At 41.0% G+C, this 20409-nt stretch overlaps 1 protein-coding gene across 1 annotated transcript in view; it reads right to left on the reverse strand.

The window, feature by feature from the left end:
- Positions 1 to 321: 321 nt before the first annotated feature.
- The window catches only part of LOC115119888 (heparan sulfate glucosamine 3-O-sulfotransferase 3A1-like), a 69594-nt gene continuing 49506 nt past the window's right edge, over positions 322 to 20409 (reverse strand). The window contains exon 2 of the mRNA XM_029648774.2: positions 322 to 1671. Coding sequence (XP_029504634.2) covers positions 1050 to 1671 — 622 coding nt within the window. The 3' untranslated portion in view covers positions 322 to 1049. The remainder of the gene's footprint in view (positions 1672 to 20409) is intronic.

The following is a 20409-nucleotide window of genomic DNA, read 5'->3' on the forward strand; positions in this document are numbered from 1 at the left end:
GCACCCTATTCCCTATGGGCCCTGGTAAAAAAGTAGTGCACTATATAGAGAATAGGGTGCCACTGGACACTTCTATTGAGTGCTATCTTTACTCGATCTCGCTCTCTACCTTGTAATTCAATCAACTCCATTAACTCAGCATGGGGAAACTGCCCTCAGAATAACAAACCCTCGCAGGATTATAATTACAAGCTCAGCAGGAAAAGAGTCCGGGAATCGCATATACAGATTCTAAATGAATAACCTTAATAAACATGATAAAGAAAAAACATGTGTACAGTATAAAACAACATTCTATAAGCACAGAAAACATAAAGCATATCAACATGTATATTATATTCCGCATGTGTACACCATCTTAAATAAATTAAATGCAGTTTTAACTTTTCAAAATGTTTCTAGAAAAATATAATTCTTTGAAAAGCAGGTGGGTTTGCTTTACAATATGGTATAGAATCACTCAGACAAGGCTTTTTATCCAAAGTCTCTCTGTTTTGATTTTATATAACCTCCTATATAGTAACAACATATTTGTCTTTTGCATCACTGAAAGGTTCCCAAACAGAAAGCCCTCTGACAGGAACTACAGGGAGAGGTAGAGATGCAGTATCTCTCTGTATTAGAACCACCACATGCTCTATAAGGGATAATCCCTCTCCATTTCCTTCAACCAGCCTCAGCTGATATTGGTTCTGAGACACAGTAACACAGTGAACACGTTAAATCTCTGAATTGCCAGTAAGAGCAGATAAGACCCTTTCCCCGCTATCACAGACACATATTGCCTCTTGGCTAAGTGTTGTTGCTGTCCCACAGTTATACTGCAGTGTCAACAGTCATCTGTGTTCTCTGGTCATCTGTATTCTGGAGCGGCAGGTAGCTTAGCGGTTAAGAGTGTTGGGACAGTAACTGAAAGATCACTGGTATGAATCCCTGAGCCGACTAGGTGGACAATCTGTTGACCAAGGCACCTAACTATAATTGCTCCTGTAAGTCCCTCAATATGAGTATCTGCTAAATGACTCAAATGTAAATCCACCAAGGCAAAATCAGTCGTCCCAACCAAACATGCGTCCCGTCATCTGGTAGAACTTCATGTTGAAAGGCCTGTAGAAGTCCCGTAGCCTCTGCACCACCTCTGGGTGGATGTTGGGGTGGGTCCGCCCTTTGGTTTTGCCCAGGCAGTGGGGCTTGCTGCTGCCCTCAGCCTTCTTGAGGCAGGGGAAACCCTTGGTCTGGTTGAAGTAGAAGTGTTTGTCTGTGATGATCCTCTTGAGTCCCAGGAAGTCCTGCACCCTGCCCAGCTCTCCAGCCGGGTCGCTGATCAGACGTTCCCCGCTTACGAACAGAATCTGGCCCATGGGGAAGTACTCTAGCCAGTTGTCCAGGTGCTTGGCATAGATGCCGATCTGGATGGCGCTCCAGGACGTGTCGATGAGCCCCGTAGTCCTGTTTTTGAAGGTCAAGCTCTCGAAGGTGGGAATTTTTGGGTTCTTGGACAGTGTCTGTGTGTAGTCAGAGATGGCCCTGGTGATGGGGTCCCTCACCACCACGATCAGCTTGGTGTCCCGGGACATGGCGGAGATCCGGGCCGGGGCCTCTCTGGTCACAAAGTAGCTGGGGGTCTTCTCCATGGTGATCTGGCCCTCCAGGGTCTTGGGCATCAGCTCTCTGAAGAGAGGAGAGGGATACGTTGAGAAGACAATGATTGACTGACTGTCAGACCTATGTATAAACTTTGACAAGAACAACTCTAAGTACAACAAACATGTGAGACTGAGAAAACTCAAAACAAACACATCTAACACTTTATTTTCATTGGAATTGTCTTGAATTTTCTTTATCATGCAGCAAGCTTTAAAATCAGCCAGAAAAGCAGGGCCAAATGTACAGTATCACATCTACACTTGTGTAGTGCATCTGAGAGTATTGATAGTTGTGTAGTGCACCAGAGTATTTTATTTGATATATTTTTACCTTTATTTTACTAGGCAAGTCAGTTAAGAACAAATTCTTATTTTCAATGACAGCCTAGGAACAGTGGGTTAACTGCCTTTTCAGGGGCAGAACGACAGATTTTGTACCTTGTCAGCTCAGGGATTTGAACTTGCAAGTTTACAGTTACTAGTCCAATGCTCTAACCACTAGGCTACCCTGCCGCCCAGTATTGATAGCTGTGTAGTGTGTGGGAGTATTGATAGGTGTGTAGTGCATCAGCGTATTGATAGTTATGTAGTGTGTGGGAGCGATGTCTTTTCTACGGTAGTGTTTCCTATGCAGCCTATTCCCTGATTATATAGTTCACTACTTTTGACCAGGGCGCATCACAAGTAATATATTGCAGTTTTCAGCTAATTTCCTGCAGTTCTACACATTTAGGCATGTTCATCTGATATCTGAGTGAGAATGACTAACAACATCAATGGGGGCCCACTGGAGGTCAGGGCCCAGGGAAGGTGCCTGGTCAATATTTGGTCATGATTACTACAAGTTTAGATACCTGACTAGACTAACTATCATTGTTAATTTACATGTTTAATAATACAATGTGTCATCTAACAAATTATAGGTAGTCAGTGAGTGACTGTGTGTGACTGACATAACAAGAGAAAACCTGCCGAATGATGTACAACCACATTTCTAAATTGCATCTGATGTATTCTACTATTCTTACTCTCAACAGTAAGTTGACTGAGTTCCCCAAAAAGCTTTTGTCTCTTATGCTTGGAGCCGGCCCTGAATGCCCTGTACCACTAGAAGAAAACAACAGCGTTAACAATCTTTCCCCAGCAGAAAGAAACTCATCCTTCGTTCGTGACACGCAGCAGTGGAACAACATGTTTCTAAGCTTATCTGAATCTGGATCTGGAACGTCATCAAATAGACTATTTGAGAACCACAATTTGATTAATTGCTGCATGGACATATTCTCTGTTTGTTATTCTGTAGATATTAAAAATGAAAAGTGTTCGTATCATGCCACATAATATTGTGATTAGAGATGTTTTTTTCTTCAGTTTTAATATCACATTTATTGGACACTTGATTTGGAAAAGAGAAACCCTATGTTTCGGGGCGCCTTCTAAACAGCTGCAGACGAGTGAACAGACCATAGCAGAGACATAGTAGTCGCAGCAAAAGTGGTCCTGTTGGACTCAAGGGCTATTTCCACAGTGGCATCCTATTCCCTATATAATGCACTACTTTAGACCTCTGGTCAAAACCAGTGTACTATGTAGGGAATAGGGTGCCATTTGGGACCAAACCTGGGAAAATAAATCCTGGTGATGAAAGAATACCCATAAACCCCACCTCAAATATTTACAGCAAAAAAGTTCAACTGGGAAGGCCGCTCAGCCTTAATATTTGCTTTAACGTTTTCTTTGGCAATATTTCTTAATCTACGCGGGCCCATTTTTCACACAATCTATTCGGCCATGACACCCCACCTTTCCAGCTTCTCTCCTCTGTCTCCCCTTCCCTCTCCACCCTCGCCTCTCCTCCGCTGCCCCAAGTGCCTTCAGGACAGTGACCTGAACCAAAGCAGATAAAAGCAGCCCATGAATCATTAACGTCTCCTTCTCCCAGCCATTTAGAGCCTCTGCAGAATGCAGACTTCAATTATTCATCCTAGCTCTCTCTATCTCTCTGCTGGTGTGGCTCTGCTTAAAGACCAGGATGTGTGTGTATGTGCTGACAAAGTGGCCTGCCTGCGCTGCTCCCATGGCAGATGCATTTTACTGTCCGTGACGGAACTACTGAGCTGTGCTAGGGGAAGGAGGCGGGCTCAGCCGCTGTCAGGTCCCCTGGTTGGTCAAAATGGGGAGGAAGAAAGGATGGGAGGAGGAGGGTGAGGCCTACTCATCTTTTCAATCTCAGGGCCTTTATAAAGCGACACACGGCAGCAGATAGCTTTCGGCTCCACACAGCCATCCTCCGCCACCAAACTTGCTACTTTCCTAATGTGATGGCAGCACTGTTTTTCTGTCTCACAAACAGGCAGGTAAAAGATCATGCTCCGTTTAACCTCCATGCAGCTAAAGAAGACGAGGCATCTGAGATGCCACTAGAGAGATGTGTTTCTCAGAGTGAGAGTGCTTCTGAGAGATGCCAGCTGTCAGACTGTGAAGTGGATGACTACACTATGCCCTTACGCTTCTCTCCAAGATTTCCCTCTTGCACTGATGCTGGGAAAGTCAAGATATTTGAATAAATGTCCATATCCAGCCTGAAAACAGAGGTTTTGGTTCCACCCAAAAAATGACCACATTCAATTATGGCGGTGTCTTTTTGGTTCCACTATGACACCTAAATGTGTTTAAAATAGTTTATGTTTTGCCAAGATTTATCCACCACAGGAGGCTATTGAGGGGAGGACTAGAAGTCTGGAATGGAGTGAATGGAACTGTATCAAACACATGGACACCATGATGTATATCAGACCCGTCCTCCCCAATTAAGGTGCCACAAACCACCTGTGTGATACACAGAGAGCTTTCACCTTGAAGTGTCCCTCCGTGGTTTATGTGCCTCTCCTGCCCTTCAGGGTGCAGATGCTTCCAATGTATATTAGCCTGAGCCTCCTGAGTGACTCTAACCTGGCAGCCTCATGTCACAAGATCAGGGTGAGGCAGCACAGCTACACACAGTTAGTTCTCCAGTTTTAAAATATATATATACACTGAGAGTGTTAAATCAACACTGAAAGTGTTGTCTGTGGACCCATATAGACACCGGAACAGTGTTAAATTAACTACAGCCTTATTAAAATATTTCACAGAGTGTCTTGCCGTTCGAGTTTATTGTAACAGTTACCGCCCATGACTGCACTTGTTAGTGACAGAGTGTCAATGGTGGGTGTAGCTGGTGCATGGAAGTCAGGGACAGGAGAGCAGAGATGAATGGACAAAGCACTTTACTTAGGCAATCATCATACAGAACGCAACCGCGTGACAAAACAAATTCCCAAAGAACAAGTAAGGCAGCACAAAGTCCAAAACCTTTAGTACAAAGTACCGGCTGCCACAAAGCACGGGTATAAAACAAAACCTGTCGCAAACCAGCCGGAAGTGTGCCAACCTTGACAAATGAACAATACCCCACACAGACATGGAGGGAACAGAGGGCTAAATACACGTTAATTAGTAGGAGATGAAAACCAGGTGTGCAGGAAGACAAGACAAAACAAATGGAAAATGAAAGTTGGATTGGTGATGGCTAGAAGACCGGTGACGTCGACCGCCGAACAATGCCCGAACAAGGAGAGGAACACAGAGACAAGGTTGTTGCACTCATTTTTGGTCTTATGATCTTCACCAAGTGAGATCCTAAGCGAATATATTATTGTAAAAAATATATTTACAGTATTTAACATAATACCGGACATATTTCGCAAGGACTTATTTTGAAGGCCTCGTTTTACCTTAATACTGGGGCCTAAAACTAATACACATCACTTTGAATCAAAACCACACCCATCATCACACCCATCATTATCATTTTTCCCAGCATGCTCTATGGCATGCTGCATTGCAGACAGATTTTTGGAATTTGTTTCAATATCTATGTTTCCGCCTGAATTTATTTGCCCCATTACCTCCGTGGCCTGGCTATCACCCTGGTTCGTGGTCTGCTCTCCTATGTGCAGTGCAGAGTTACAACATTCTGGTAACTTTCTCAAAATTCCAGGGTTTTCCAGATATCCTGTTTGGATGAATTCAGATTTCCTGCTTATTCCCTACTGATTCCAATAATATTCCAATCAGGATTTCTGGAAAAACTAGGTTTGGGAAAGGGGGGTACTGAAGGAGGTGCAGAGTACAGGAATGGGACTGTGGTTATTTGAGGTTTGAAGTTGTGTTGCAAATGGCACACTGAGCCCTATGGGCCTGGTCAAAAGTAGTGCACAGTGCACAATAAAGGAAATAGGGTGCAGTTTGGAATCCATCCACTGAGATTAATGCAACCTGATTACAGAAAGAACAGAATCAGAATAGTATCAGGATTGTATCTGGAGACTATCAGGATAGTATCAAGATAGTATCAGGACAGTATCAGGACAGTATCGGGTATCAGGATACTATCAGGATAGTATCAAGATAGTATCAGGACAGTATCAGGATTGTATCAGGAGATTATCAGGATAACATCAAGATAGTATAAGGATAGTATAAGGATAGTATCAGGACAGTATCAGAACAGTATCAGGATAATATCAGGATAGTATTGGGTAAGTATCAGAATAGTATGAGTATAGTAGCATGATAGTATCAGGAGAGTATCAGAACAGTATCCGGACAGAATCAGATCAGTATCAGGATAGAATTGGGATAGTTTCATGAAAGTATCAGGAAAGTATTAGAAAAGTATCAGGATAGTATCAGAATAGTCTAAAGATAGTATCAGGATAGCATCAGGATAGCATAAGGATAGTATGAGAATAATATCAGGATAGTATAAAGATAGTATCACGATAGTATCAGAATAGGATCAGGATAGTATCATGATAGCATCAGGATAGTATCAGAATAGTATGAGGATAATATCATGATAGTATCATGACATTATCAGGATAGTATAAGGATAGAATCAGAATAGTATAAGGATAGTATCGGGTTAGTATCAGGATACTATCAGGATACTATCAGAATCGTATCAAGATAGTATCAGAATAGTATCAATATAGTATCATGCTACTATCAGGAGAGTATCGGGATAGTTTTGGGTTAGTATCAGAATGGTATGAGGATAGTATCATGATACTATCAGGAGAGTATCAGTACAGAATCAGAACAGTATCAGGATAGTATTAGGATAGTACCATGATAATATCAGGAAAGTATCAGGATAATATGAGAATAGTATCAGGATAGTATGAGAATAGTATCAGGATACTATCAGGATACTTTGAGATTAGTTTCAAGATAGCTATAGTATCAGAATAGAAACAGGATAGTATTGGGATAGTATAAGGATAGTATCAGAATAGTATCAGGATTGTTTCTGAATAGTATCAGGATAGTATCAGGATCAGTATCAGGATAGTATCAGGATAGTATCAGAAAATAATCCAGATAGTTTCAGAATAGTATCAGGATGTAATCAAAATAGTTTTAGGATAGTTTCAAGAGAGCATCAGGATTGTTTCTGAATAGTATCAGGATAGTATCAGGATAGTATCAGAACAGTATCAGGATATAATCAAAATCATTTTAGGATAGTATCAAGATAGTATCAGGTTAAAATCAGAAGAGTATCAGGATAGTATCGGGTTAGTATCAGAATGGTATGAGGATAGTATGATGTTAGTATCATGATACTATCAGGAGAGTATAAGGATAGAATCAGAATAGTATAAGGATAGTATCGGGTTAGTATCAGGATACTATCAGGATACTATCAGAATCGTATCAAGATAGTATCAGAATAGTATCAATATAGTATCATGCTACTATCAGAAGAGTATCAGGATAGTATCGGGTTAGTATCAGAATGGTATGAGGATAGTATGATGTTAGTATCATGATACTATCAGGAGAGTATCAGGACAGAATCAGAACAGTATCAGGATAGTATTAGGATAGTATCATGATAGTATCAGGATAGTATGAGGATAGTATGAGGATAGTATGAGAATAGTATCAGGATAGTATCATGATACTATCAGAATAGTATCAAGATAGGTTCAAGATAGTATCAGGATAGTATCAGAATAGAAACATGATAGTATTGGGATAGTATAAGGATATTATCAGAAAAGTATCAAGATAGTTTCAGAATAGTATCAGGATACAATCAAAATTGTTTTAGGATAGTATCAGGATAGTGTCAGAATAGTATCATGATAGAATCATGATAGTATCAGCATACTCTCATGATAGTATCAGGATAGTGTCAGGACAGTATCAGAAGAGAATCAGGATAGTATCAGGTTAGTATCAGAATAGTATGAGGATAGTATCACTGTAGTATCAGGATATTATCAAGACAGTATCAGAAAATAATCAGAATAGTGTTAGGAAGTATCAGGATAGTATCAGAATAGTATCAGGTCCCCTCAGAAATATGTGAGCAGGCCACCTGGTAGCCATAACCATAATAGTAATATATTAATAAACATAATAATATTCATAACCATTAAAGTAATACAATTAAGAACATAATAATAACCGTAACATTACAGTAATATAATAACATAATAATAACAATAACCATTATAGTAATATAATAACAAACATCATAATTACCATAATTGTAATATAATAATACACATAATAATTATAACCATAACCATTATAGTAATATAATAACACATAATTATAACCATAACCATTATAGTAATATAATAATACACATAATTATAACCATAACCATTATAGTAATATAATAATACACATAATTATAACATAATTATAACAGAATGGTATGAGGATAGTATCATGATACTATCAGGAGAGTATCAGTACAGAATCAGAACAGTATCAGGATAGTATTAGGATAGTACCATGATAATATCAGGAAAGTATCAGGATAATATGAGAATAGTATCAGGATAGTATGAGAATAGTATCAGGATACTTTGAGATTAGTTTCAAGATAGCTATAGTATCAGAATAGAAACAGGATAGTATTGGGATAGTATAAGGATAGTATCAGAATAGTATCAGGATTGTTTCTGAATAGTATCAGGATAGTATCAGGATCAGTATCAGGATAGTATCAGGATAGTATCAGAAAATAATCCAGATAGTTTCAGAATAGTATCAGGATGTAATCAAAATAGTTTTAGGATAGTTTCAAGAGAGCATCAGGATTGTTTCTGAATAGTATCAGGATAGTATCAGGATAGTATCAGAACAGTATCAGGATATAATCAAAATCATTTTAGGATAGTATCAAGATAGTATCAGGTTAAAATCAGAAGAGTATCAGGATAGTATCGGGTTAGTATCAGAATGGTATGAGGATAGTATGATGTTAGTATCATGATACTATCAGGAGAGTATAAGGATAGAATCAGAATAGTATAAGGATAGTATCGGGTTAGTATCAGGATACTATCAGGATACTATCAAAATCGTATCAAGATAGTATCAGAATAGTATCAATATAGTATCATGCTACTATCAGAAGAGTATCAGGATAGTATCGGGTTAGTATCAGAATGGTATGAGGATAGTATGATGTTAGTATCATGATACTATCAGGAGAGTATCAGGACAGAATCAGAACAGTATCAGGATAGTATTAGGATAGTATCATGATAGTATCAGGATAGTATGAGGATAGTATGAGGATAGTATGAGAATAGTATCAGGATAGTATCATGATACTATCAGAATAGTATCAAGATAGTTTCAAAATAGTATCAGGATAGTATCAGAATAGAAACATGATAGTATTGGGATAGTATAAGGATATTATCAGAAAAGTATCAAGATAGTTTCAGAATAGTATCAGGATACAATCAAAATTGTTTTAGGATAGTATCAGGATAGTGTCAGAATAGTATCATGATAGAATCATGATAGTATCAGCATACTCTCATGATAGTATCAGGATAGTGTCAGGACAGTATCAGAAGAGAATCAGGATAGTATCGGGTTAGTATCAGAATAGTATGAGGATAGTATCACTGTAGTATCAGGATATTATCAAGACAGTATCAGAAAATAATCAGAATAGTGTTAGGAAGTATCAGGATAGTATCAGAATAGTATCAGGTCCCCTCAGAAATATGTGAGCAGGCCACCTGGTAGCCATAACCATAATAGTAATATATTAATAAACATAATAATATTCATAACCATTAAAGTAATACAATTAAGAACATAATAATAACCGTAACATTACAGTAATATAATAACATAATAATAACAATAACCATTATAGTAATATAATAACAAACATCATAATTACCATAATTGTAATATAATAATACACATAATAATTATAACCATAACCATTATAGTAATATAATAACACATAATTATAACCATAACCATTATAGTAATATAATAATACACATAATTATAACCATAACCATTATAGTAATATAATAATACACATAATTATAACCATAACCATTATAGTAATATAATAATACACATAATTATAACCATAACCATTATAGTAATATAATAATACACATAATTATAACCATAACCATTATAGTAATATAATAATAACCGTATAACCATAACCAATATAGTAATATAATAATACACATAATTATAACCATAACCATTATAGTAATATAATAATACACATAATTATAACCATAACCATTATAGTAATATAATAACACATAATTATAACCATAACCATTATAGTAATATAATAATACACATAATTATAACCATAACCATTATAGTAATATAATAATACACATACGTATAACCATAACCAATATAGTAATATATTAATAACCATAATAATAACCATAACCATTATAGTAATATAATAATAACCATAATAATAACCATAACCATTATAAATAATAATAAATGCAGTAATAACCATCACCTTTATGGTAATATATTAATAACCATAACCATTATAGTAATATAATAATAACCATAATAATAACAACCATAACCATCATAGTAATATAATAATACCCACAATAATAACCATAACCATTATAATAATATAATAATAACCATAATAATAACCATAACCATTATAGTAATATAATAAAAACCATAACCATGGTCTTCTTCTACAAAGCAGAACTTTTCAGATGTTTGGTTCCCATGCATAATTCAGCATATGGAGGATTTGTAGTTTGAATAAACTCTGCAATGCTAAAGAAAGAAAATAATCTCTAACTGTCTTCCCAAGGAATAAAGACTGGGGATTGAGTGGGGAGATTCATTCACAGGTCTGGGATGCCTATACAGGGAAGAGAAAAGAGAGTGGCTTTTGTTCATGCAGGCTACACAAGAGCATTTATTTCAATTCCAACAGGAACCGCATGCAGTCTAATTAAACTTTATTGGCAGCGTAGGTGATGTAATGAACGAGGTACCTTCCAAGTGCCTGAGATTTACTGCATCTCCACAGACCTGCTTTGATGTCTTCTGTGCACTGCTAAAATATGACTCCCCATACACACTAATGCATGGAACACAGACAGCAGGCGTCAACTCATAAAACAACAGAGCACAATGGAGTAAGGGTATACAGTATGTAAGTGTAAGCATGGTTTATATTAACATTTTGATGCTGGAACTAACTTAAAGACATGGCGGAAAGTGGAAAGTGAATGGACGATTTATGGTGTCACATTTTCATTAGAAAATGAAAATGACAGGTTGAGTGGGAAACTTTTGAGAGCACAAACAAATAAACAATGTCATTTTTAGGGAGAAAGTATGTGAGACAGAACACGGCCTAAATTGTACTCTGAGAGAATACGCTCATATGGTTCTACTAACTAGGCAATGTAGTCTGTCAAAACTCATTGGAGGTTAATCTATTCCCTGTTTGAACACATTCTGAAGGACAAGGTAATGCTAGAGGAGATCTGTCAATGAGTCCTTTGTAAGGTTGTCTATAAAAGGAGTACTTTGGCACAAATGGTCTGATGCATCACGGCTTTAGTTTCCCCCTCCCTCCATCCATGTTACTTCGCATACAAAACCCATGCAGCCTATATATGTGTAGTGGTAAAAAGGAGGAGGAGGAGGAAGAGTGGGTAGTGGCACTGTATGATGGGGGATCCCCAATAAATACAAATATATACAGTACCAATACTCATTCCCCTCATCCTACTCCTCATCTTCCTCTTCATTCTCCTTCCCTCCCTCCCACTACATACCATTTTTCAGGCTACATAGAGTACATATTGAGGTATAGCACAGATTATAATCGGAAACAAATATATAACAAACAAAACAAAACTAGCAAGTAAACAAATCCCTCGTGCTTTACTCACAGATCAATCAGAAAGGGTCTGGGGTTTGACTGGGGCTGAGGTTGGACTGGGTCTCTGGTTAGACTGGGTCTGGCATTGGACTGGGTCTGCGGTTGGACTGGGGATGGGTTGGACTGGGGTTGGACGGGGGCTGGGTCTGCGGTTGGACTGGGTCTGGGGCTGTGGTTGGACTGGGTCTGGGGTTGGACTGGGTATGGGGTTGGACGGGATGGGGTTGGACTGGGGCTGGGGTTGGATGGGGGCTGGTACTGCGGTTGGACTGGGTCTAGGGTTGGACTGGGTCTGAGGTTGGACTGGGTCTGGGGTTGCACGGGGGCTGGTTCTGCGCTTGGACTGGGTCTGGGGTTGGACTGGGTCTGAGGTTGGACTGGGTCTGGGGTTGGACTGGGGCTGGAGTTGGACTGGGTCTGGAGTTGGACTGGGTCTGGGGTTGGACTGGATCTGGAGTTGGACTGGGGTTGGATTGGGTCTGGGATTGGACTGGGTTTTGGGTGGGACTGGAGCTGGGTTTGGATGGTGGCTGAGTCTAGGTCTGAGTCTTGGGCTGGGTCTGGGGTTGGACTGGGTCTAATGTCTGGCCCAATTAATGAGTGTCTGGTGACCTGCAAAGAAGGGGGTCCCTCATTTACGTCTACCGATGTAGGATCTTAATTTGATCATTAAATGAAAAACTGCACTAACACAGAGATAAATTAACTGTACTCCACTTTTCATTTAGCCTCATTTTGACCAGCTAATAGCCTAATCACCAATCCAGCAACATTATGGACTAAATGTTCAAATCTTGTAGGATTATTTTTGCTGTAACAATACAGGTCATATTAAGATCCTACATCTGTACATGTCTCTCAATTGAGCTATAGAGGCCAAAAGGCTAGTGGAACAGGCACTAAGAGCCATCCCGGTTCAATTGTCCCCATGTAGAAGCCTTTGATTCCTTCTTCTATTCCAGTGTGAAGCATACTGTACATCCACTCATCCACTCCCAGAGTGTTTTCCACACGGCCGCCATGGCCGGTGTTGTGACCAGATAATCATCTGGTAAGTGTCTCAATATTTCTGCTGTTTGCAAGGGAGGGAAGGAGAGGGAGAGAATAGCTCTGCTCAGCAGACATTTTCCAGGTCACTGCTTTCTAGCTGAAGTCATGAGGAGGATGGAGCTGGGGAGAGGAGGGTGGGTCAGTGATTTAGAGTAATGACTGCTGTGTGTGGTGGTATGTCCGCCTGCGCCTGTTCTGCTGGACCTACTGCTTTACAGCTCTGTCAACCTCTCTGGTAACAGTGTAGCACCTCAACTGACCCTGGGGGCAGCAAATGCCCCAGGCACTGGAAGTGGGCCGGGCTGGCATAGGAGATGTAATTTGAGAGGGGAGTACAGTAGTATGGTATGGTGGGAGAAACAACTGTTTTCTATAACCTCTTATGTATTCAGCTAAACATCAGGGATTCCAACTGTAAAATCCAACGAGTGACAAAATAAAATGACAAGTGAGCTAGCTATGAAACTAAATGCATCTTCTTTTCATTCCAGGCCACGGTTATTTAGATATAGCTGCGCTCGTAGTTGGTGGATAAGCTATGGTACTGGGCAATGGTAGTTCAAGAGCTCCGATGGTGAGAGATCCATCCGTTTATCATGGTGGTATGGGTCAGGGGATTACAGGTGTGAGCATAACCCCAAATCCTGCTCTTCATTTGGGTTTAGTGTCGCTCCTTGTGCCCCTGTCAGCTGTGACACACCTTGAATGGGCTTCATTGCCAAAATCCCGAGGTATCCCTTTAATATATTGTTGAACATAATATACTCTACGGGTGTATCAAAAATCCAGAGTGGGATCTCTGCTACTTTTAGAGTTATGATCCAAAGTCTAAGGATTATGGTTTGCTCAGCTATACCAGATACGATCCTTATAATGCCAATTTGAAATGTCTTTCTCATGCAATTTTTAATTTTATTTTTAATTTATTGAACTATTATTTAACTCGGCAAGTCAGTTAAGAACACATTGTTATTTACAATGAAGGCCTAGGAACAGTGGGTTAACTGCCTTATTCAGGGGCAGAACAACATATTTTTATCTTGTCAGCTAGGGGATTCAATCTAGCAACCTTTCAGTTCCTGGCCCAACACTAACCGCTAGGCTACCAGTCTAATTGACTGGCACTTGGAAGAAAACATTTTCCAAAAAAATTGCCTACAAACACATGAGTGATTCCATTTCTAACTAGTACGAAAGAAAAATCCATAAATGGTCCTTTAGATTGACATACTAAATGGCATACTGTATATCTAAAAGCATAATTGAGAAATAATGTACCAAAGTTGGCATATTTGTGACGTTTTGTGACCCAGGCCTACTTTAATTCTCCATAGTGTTTCACCTGTAGGTGGTGTCATATGAAGCTTTACCACTGGCTCTATAATTTGAGTACTATTTAGAGTTCAATAAAACTATTTTCTTTTGATGGATGAATATTGAAACATACAAACAGTAATATTATCCTCAGGAATATCAAAGCTCCGCTAGTTGTAAAATCGTATACATAGAAATTGGCACACTAGGCAATGTAACCGATCACAGCCCTCCTCCGCCTGCTACCGACCCCCCTCAGCTCCCAGCTGTGCCCTGGACACCATTTGTGAATTGATCGCCCCCATCTAGCTGCAGAGTTTGTTCTGTTAGGTGACCTAAACTGGGATATGCTTAACACCCCGGCAGTCCTACAATCTAAGCTAGATGCCCTCAATCTCACACAAATCATCAAGGAACCCACCAGGTACAACCCTAACTCTGTAAACAAGGGCACCCTCATAGACGTCATCCTGACCAACTGGCCCTCCAAATACACCTCCGCTGTCTTGAACCAGGATCTCAGCGATCACTGCCTCATTGCCTGTATCCGCTACGGAGCCGCAGTCAAACGACCACCCCTCATCACTGTCAAACGCTCCCTAAAACACTTCTGTGAGCAGGCCTTTCTAATCGACCTGGCCCGGGTATCCTGGAAGGACATTGACCTCATCCCGTCAGTTGAGGATGCCTGGTCATTCTTTAAAAGTAACTTCCTCACCATTTTAGATAAGCATGCTCCGTTCAAAAAATGCAGAACTAAGAACAGATACAGCCCTTGGTTCACTCCAGACCTGACTGCCTTCGACCAGCACAAAAACATCCTGTGGCGGACTGCAATAGCATCGAATAGTCCCCGCGATATGCAACTGTTCAGGGAAGTCAGGAACCAATACACGCAGTCAGTCAGGAAAGCTAAGGCCAGCTTCTTCAGGCAGAAGTTTGCATCCTGTAGCTCCAACTCCAAAAAGTTCTGGGACACTGTGAAGTCCATGGAGAACAAGAGCACCTCCTCCCAGCTGCCCACTGCACTGAGGCTAGGTAACACGGTCACCACCGATAAATCCATGATTATCGAAAACTTCAATAAGCATTTCTCAACGGCTGGCCATGCCTTCCGACTGGCTACTCCAACCTCGGCCAACAGCTCCGCCCCCCCCGCAGCTCCTCACCCAAGCCTCTCCAGGTTCTCCTTTACCCAAATCCAGATAGCAGATGTTCTGAAAGAGCTGCAAAACCTGGACCCGTACAAATCAGCTAGGCTTGACAATCTGGACCCTCTATTTCTGAAACTATCCGCCGCCATTGTCGCAACCCCTATTACCAGCCTGTTCAACCTCTCTTTCATATCGTCTGAGATCCCCCAAGGATTGGAAAGCTGCCGCAGTCATCCCCCTCTTCAAAGGGGGAGACACCCTGGACCCAAACTGTTACAGACCTATATCCATCCTGCCCTGTCTATCTAAGGTCTTCGAAACCCAAGTCAACAAACAGGTCACTGACCATCTCGAATCCCACCGTACCTTCTCCGCTGTGCAATCTGGTTTCCGAGCCGGTCAGGGGTGCACCTCAGCCACACTCAAGGTACTAAACGATATCATAACCGCCATCGATAAAAGACAGTACTGTGCAGCCGTCTTCATCGACCTTGCCAAGGCTTTCGACTCTGTCAATCACCATATTCTTATCGGCAGACTCAGTAGCCTCGGTTTTTCGGATGACTGCCTTGTCTGGTTCACCAATTACTGTGCAAACAGAGTTCAGTGTGTCAAATCGGAGGGCATGCTGTCCGGTCCTCTGGCAGTCTCTAGGGGGGTGCCACAGGGTTAAATTCTCGGGCCGACTCTTTTCTCTGTATATATCAATGATGTTGCTCTTTCTGCGGGCGATTCCCTGATCCACCTCTACGCAGACGACACCATTCTATATACTTTCGGCCCATCATTGGACACTGTGCTATCTAACCTCCAAACGAGCTTCAATGCCATACAACACTCCTTCCGTGGCCTCCAACTGCTCTTAAACGCTAGTAAAACCAAATGCATGCTTTTCAACCGATCGATGCCTGCACCCGCATGCCAGACTAGCATCACCACCCTGGATGGTTCCGACCTTGAATATGTGGACATCTATAAGGACCTAGGTGTCTGGCTAGACTGCAAACTCTCCTTCCAGACTCATATCAAACATCTCCAATCGAAAATCAAATCAAGAGTCGGCTTTCTATTCCGCAACAAAGCCTCCTTCACTCACGTCGCCAAACTTACCCTAGTAAAACTGACTATCCTACCGATCCTCGACTTCGGCGATGTCATCTACAAAATAGCTTCCAACACTCTACTCAGCAATCTGGATGCAGTTTATCACAGTGCCATCCGTTTTGTCACTAAAGCACCTTATACCACCCACCACTGCGACTTGTATGCTCTAGTCGGCTGGCCCTCGCAACATATTCGTCGCCAGACCCACTGGCTCCAGGTCATCTACAAGTCCATGCTAGGTAAAGCTCCGCCTTATCTCAGTTCACTGGTCACGATGGCAACACCCATCCGTAGCACGCGCTCCAGCAGGTGTATCTCACTGATCATCCCTAAAGCCAACACCTCATTTGGCCGCCTTTCGTTCCAGTACTCTGCTGCCTGTGACTGGAACGAATTGCAAAAATTTGCACACCATATGTTAACTGATTGCCCCCCATCTATCTTCAGAGCTTGTGCTGCTAGGCGACCTAAACTGGAACATTCTTAACACCCCAGCCATCCTACAATCTAAGCTTGATGCCCTCAATCTCACACAAATTATCAATGAGCCTACCAGGCACCTCCCCAAAGCCGTAAACACGGGCACCCTCATAGATATCATCCTTACCAACTTGCCCTCTAAGTACACGCGTCTGCTAAATGACTTAAATGTAATGTAAAAGTACACCTCTGCTGTCTTCAACCAAGATCTCAGCGATCACTGTCTCATTGCCTGCATCCGTAACGGGTCAGCGGTCAAACGACCTCCACTCATCACTGTCAAACGCTCCCCAATTCAGCGAGCAGGCCTTTCTAATCGACCTGGCCGGGGTATGACTGGAGGGATATTGATCTCATCCTGTCAGTAGAGGATGCCTGGTTATTTTTTGTAAATGCCTTCCTAACCATCTTAAAAACTTGTTAAGGATGTTGCGAATTTTCTTAGCTTTTTGTTAAAAATCGCGCAACATTTCAGCGCCCTGCTATTCATGCCAGGAATATAGTACATTCATATGGTTAGTGTGTGTGGATAGGAAACACTTCAGTTTCCAAAACGGTTTAAATCACGCCTGTGGCATTTACAGAACGGGCGTTTCATCGAAAAGTGCATGAAAATCTGTTCTCTGAAAATGGAAAAATATATCCTTCCGCCACTTCAGGCAATTGTTCAAAGTGAATTGAATTAAATAGAGCCGAGTCTACACTGCCTCCAGCTGCCATAGGTTGTCTAGAGTCATGTGATTTGATTCGCAATTGATTCTTGGTATAGCCCAAACAAGGGAACATCTTCCCTGATGACTCCGCCCGGATTTTTGGTCGACCTCTGGTAAGACATGTTTTTCTACAACGACAAGATAAAGATTTTAACATCGTTTCCTGATCCATTTATCGCTTATTAACGTGTACTAATACCTAAAGTTGCATTAGAAAAGTATTTCGAAGTGTTTTGTGAAAGTTTATCGTCGACTTTTTGATTTTTAAAAAACGACGTTACGTTATGAAATGCTAATTTTTCTCTCTTTACTCGCAGTATTCCGACTTCGATATCTAAGCTATATATGGACCGATTTAATCGAAAAAAGACCCTAAATGATGTTTATGGGACATCTAGGAGTGCCAAGAAAGAAGCTCGTTGTCAAAGGTAGTGAATGCTTTATATTTTATTTCAGCCTTTTCGTTTGCGACGCGAACGCAAAATCTGTCGTTGTGTGACGTTGCAGTATTTTTGTAGGGTGCATGGTATCACATAATAGCTTCTCATGAATTCCCCGAAAAGCATTTTACAAATCTGACTTGGTGAATAGATTCACAACGAGTGTAGCTTTAATTCAGTATATTGTATGTCAATTTTAATTAAAGTTTGAGTTTTATCAAAAACTATACGTGGTGCACTTGAAATTACCGCTGATTTGATCCCCAAAGCGGGACCACTTCTCTAACAAGTTACTAACCTGTTCAACCTCTCTGTCGTCTGAGATTCCCAAAGATTGGAAAGCAGCTGTGGTCATCCCCCTATTCAAAGGGAGGGACACTCTTGACCCAAACTGCTACAGACCTGTATATATCCTACCCTGCCTTTCTGAGGTCTTCGAAAGCCATGTCAACAAACAGATTACCGACCATTGCGAATCTCACCATTCCTCTCTGCTATGCAATCTGGTTTCAAAGCTGGTCATGGGTGCATCTCAAGGTCCTAAACGATATCTTAACTGCCATCGATAAGAAACAATACCGTGCAGCTGTATTCATTGATCTGGCCAAGGCTTTCGACTCTGTCAATCACCACATCCTCATCGGCAGACTCGACAGCCTTGGTTTCTCAAATGATTGCCTCGCCTGGTTCACCAACTACTTCTCTGATAGAATTCAGTGTGTCAAATCGGAGGGTCTGTTGTCCGGACCTCTGGCAGTCTCTATGGGGGTGCCACAGGGCTCAATTCTTGGACCAACTCTCTTCTCTGTATACATCAATGATGTCGCTCTTGCTGCTGGTGAGTCTCTGATCCACCTCTACGCAGACGACACCATTCTGTATACTTCTGGCCCTTCTTTGGACACTGTGTTAACAACCCTCCAGGCAAGCTTCAATGCCATACAACTCTCCTTCCGTGGCCTCCAATTGCTCTTAAATACAAGTAAAACTAAATGCATGCTCTTCAACCGATCGCTGCCTGCACCTGCCCGCCTGTCCACATCACTACTCTGGACGGCTCTGACTTAGAATACGTCGACAACTACAAATACCTAGGTGTCTGGTTAGACTGTAAACTCTCCTTCCAGACCCACATCAAACATCTAGAATCCAAAGTGAAATCTAGAATTGGCTTCCTATTTCGCAACAAAGCATCCTTCACTCATGCTGCCAAACATACCCTTGTAAAACTGTGCATCCTACCATTCCTCGACTTCGGCGATGTCATTTACAAAATAGCCTCCAATACCCTACTCAACAAATTGGATGCAGTCTATCACAGTGCCATCCGTTTTGGCACCAAAGCTCCATATACTACCCACCATTGCGACCTGTACGCTCTCGTTGGTTGGCCCTCGCTTCACACTCATCGCCAAACCCACTGGCTCCATGTCATCTACAAGACCCTGCTAGGTAAAGTCCCCCCTTATCTCAGCTCGCTGGTCACCATAGCATCACCTACCTGTATCACGCGCTCCAGCAGGTATATCTCTCTGGTCACCCCCAAAACCAATTCTTTCTTTTGCCGCCTCTCCTTCCAGTTCTCTGCTGCCAATGACTGGAACGAACTACAAAAATCTCTGAAACTGGAAACACTTATCTCCCTCACTAGCTTTAAGCACCAGCTGTCAGAGCAGCTCACAGATTACTGCACCTGTACATAGCCCATCTATAATTTAGCCCAAACAACTACCTCTTTCCCTACTGTATTCATTTATTTTATTTATTTATTTATTTTGCTCCTTTGCACCCCATTATTTTAATTTCTACTTTGCATATTCTTCCACTGCAAATCTACCATTCCAGTGTTTTACTTGCTATAGTGTAGTTACTTACTTACTTACTTTTTTTTGCCTTTACCTCCCTTATCTCACCTCATTTGTTCACATCGTATATAGACTTGTTTCTACTGTATTATTGACTGTATGTTTTGTTTTACTCCATGTGTAACTCTGTGTTGTTGTATATGTCGAACAGCTTTGCTTTATCATGGCCAGGTCTTAGTTGTAAATGAGAACTTGCTCAAATTTGGTGTCAAATGAAAGCTAAGAGTGTATATTTTTGAGAAATTAAAGCATATATAGATTTTCAACCATGGTTAATAGTTTAGGTAGCTAGCTTGCTACATGTCTAAACAAAATACTCTACTATTGCAAGTAACCATTTCACTGTACAGTTTACACCTTC

This window comes from Oncorhynchus nerka, linkage group LG28 (genome assembly GCF_034236695.1).
Source record: "Oncorhynchus nerka isolate Pitt River linkage group LG28, Oner_Uvic_2.0, whole genome shotgun sequence".
Taxonomy (NCBI): Eukaryota; Metazoa; Chordata; class Actinopteri; order Salmoniformes; family Salmonidae; genus Oncorhynchus; species Oncorhynchus nerka.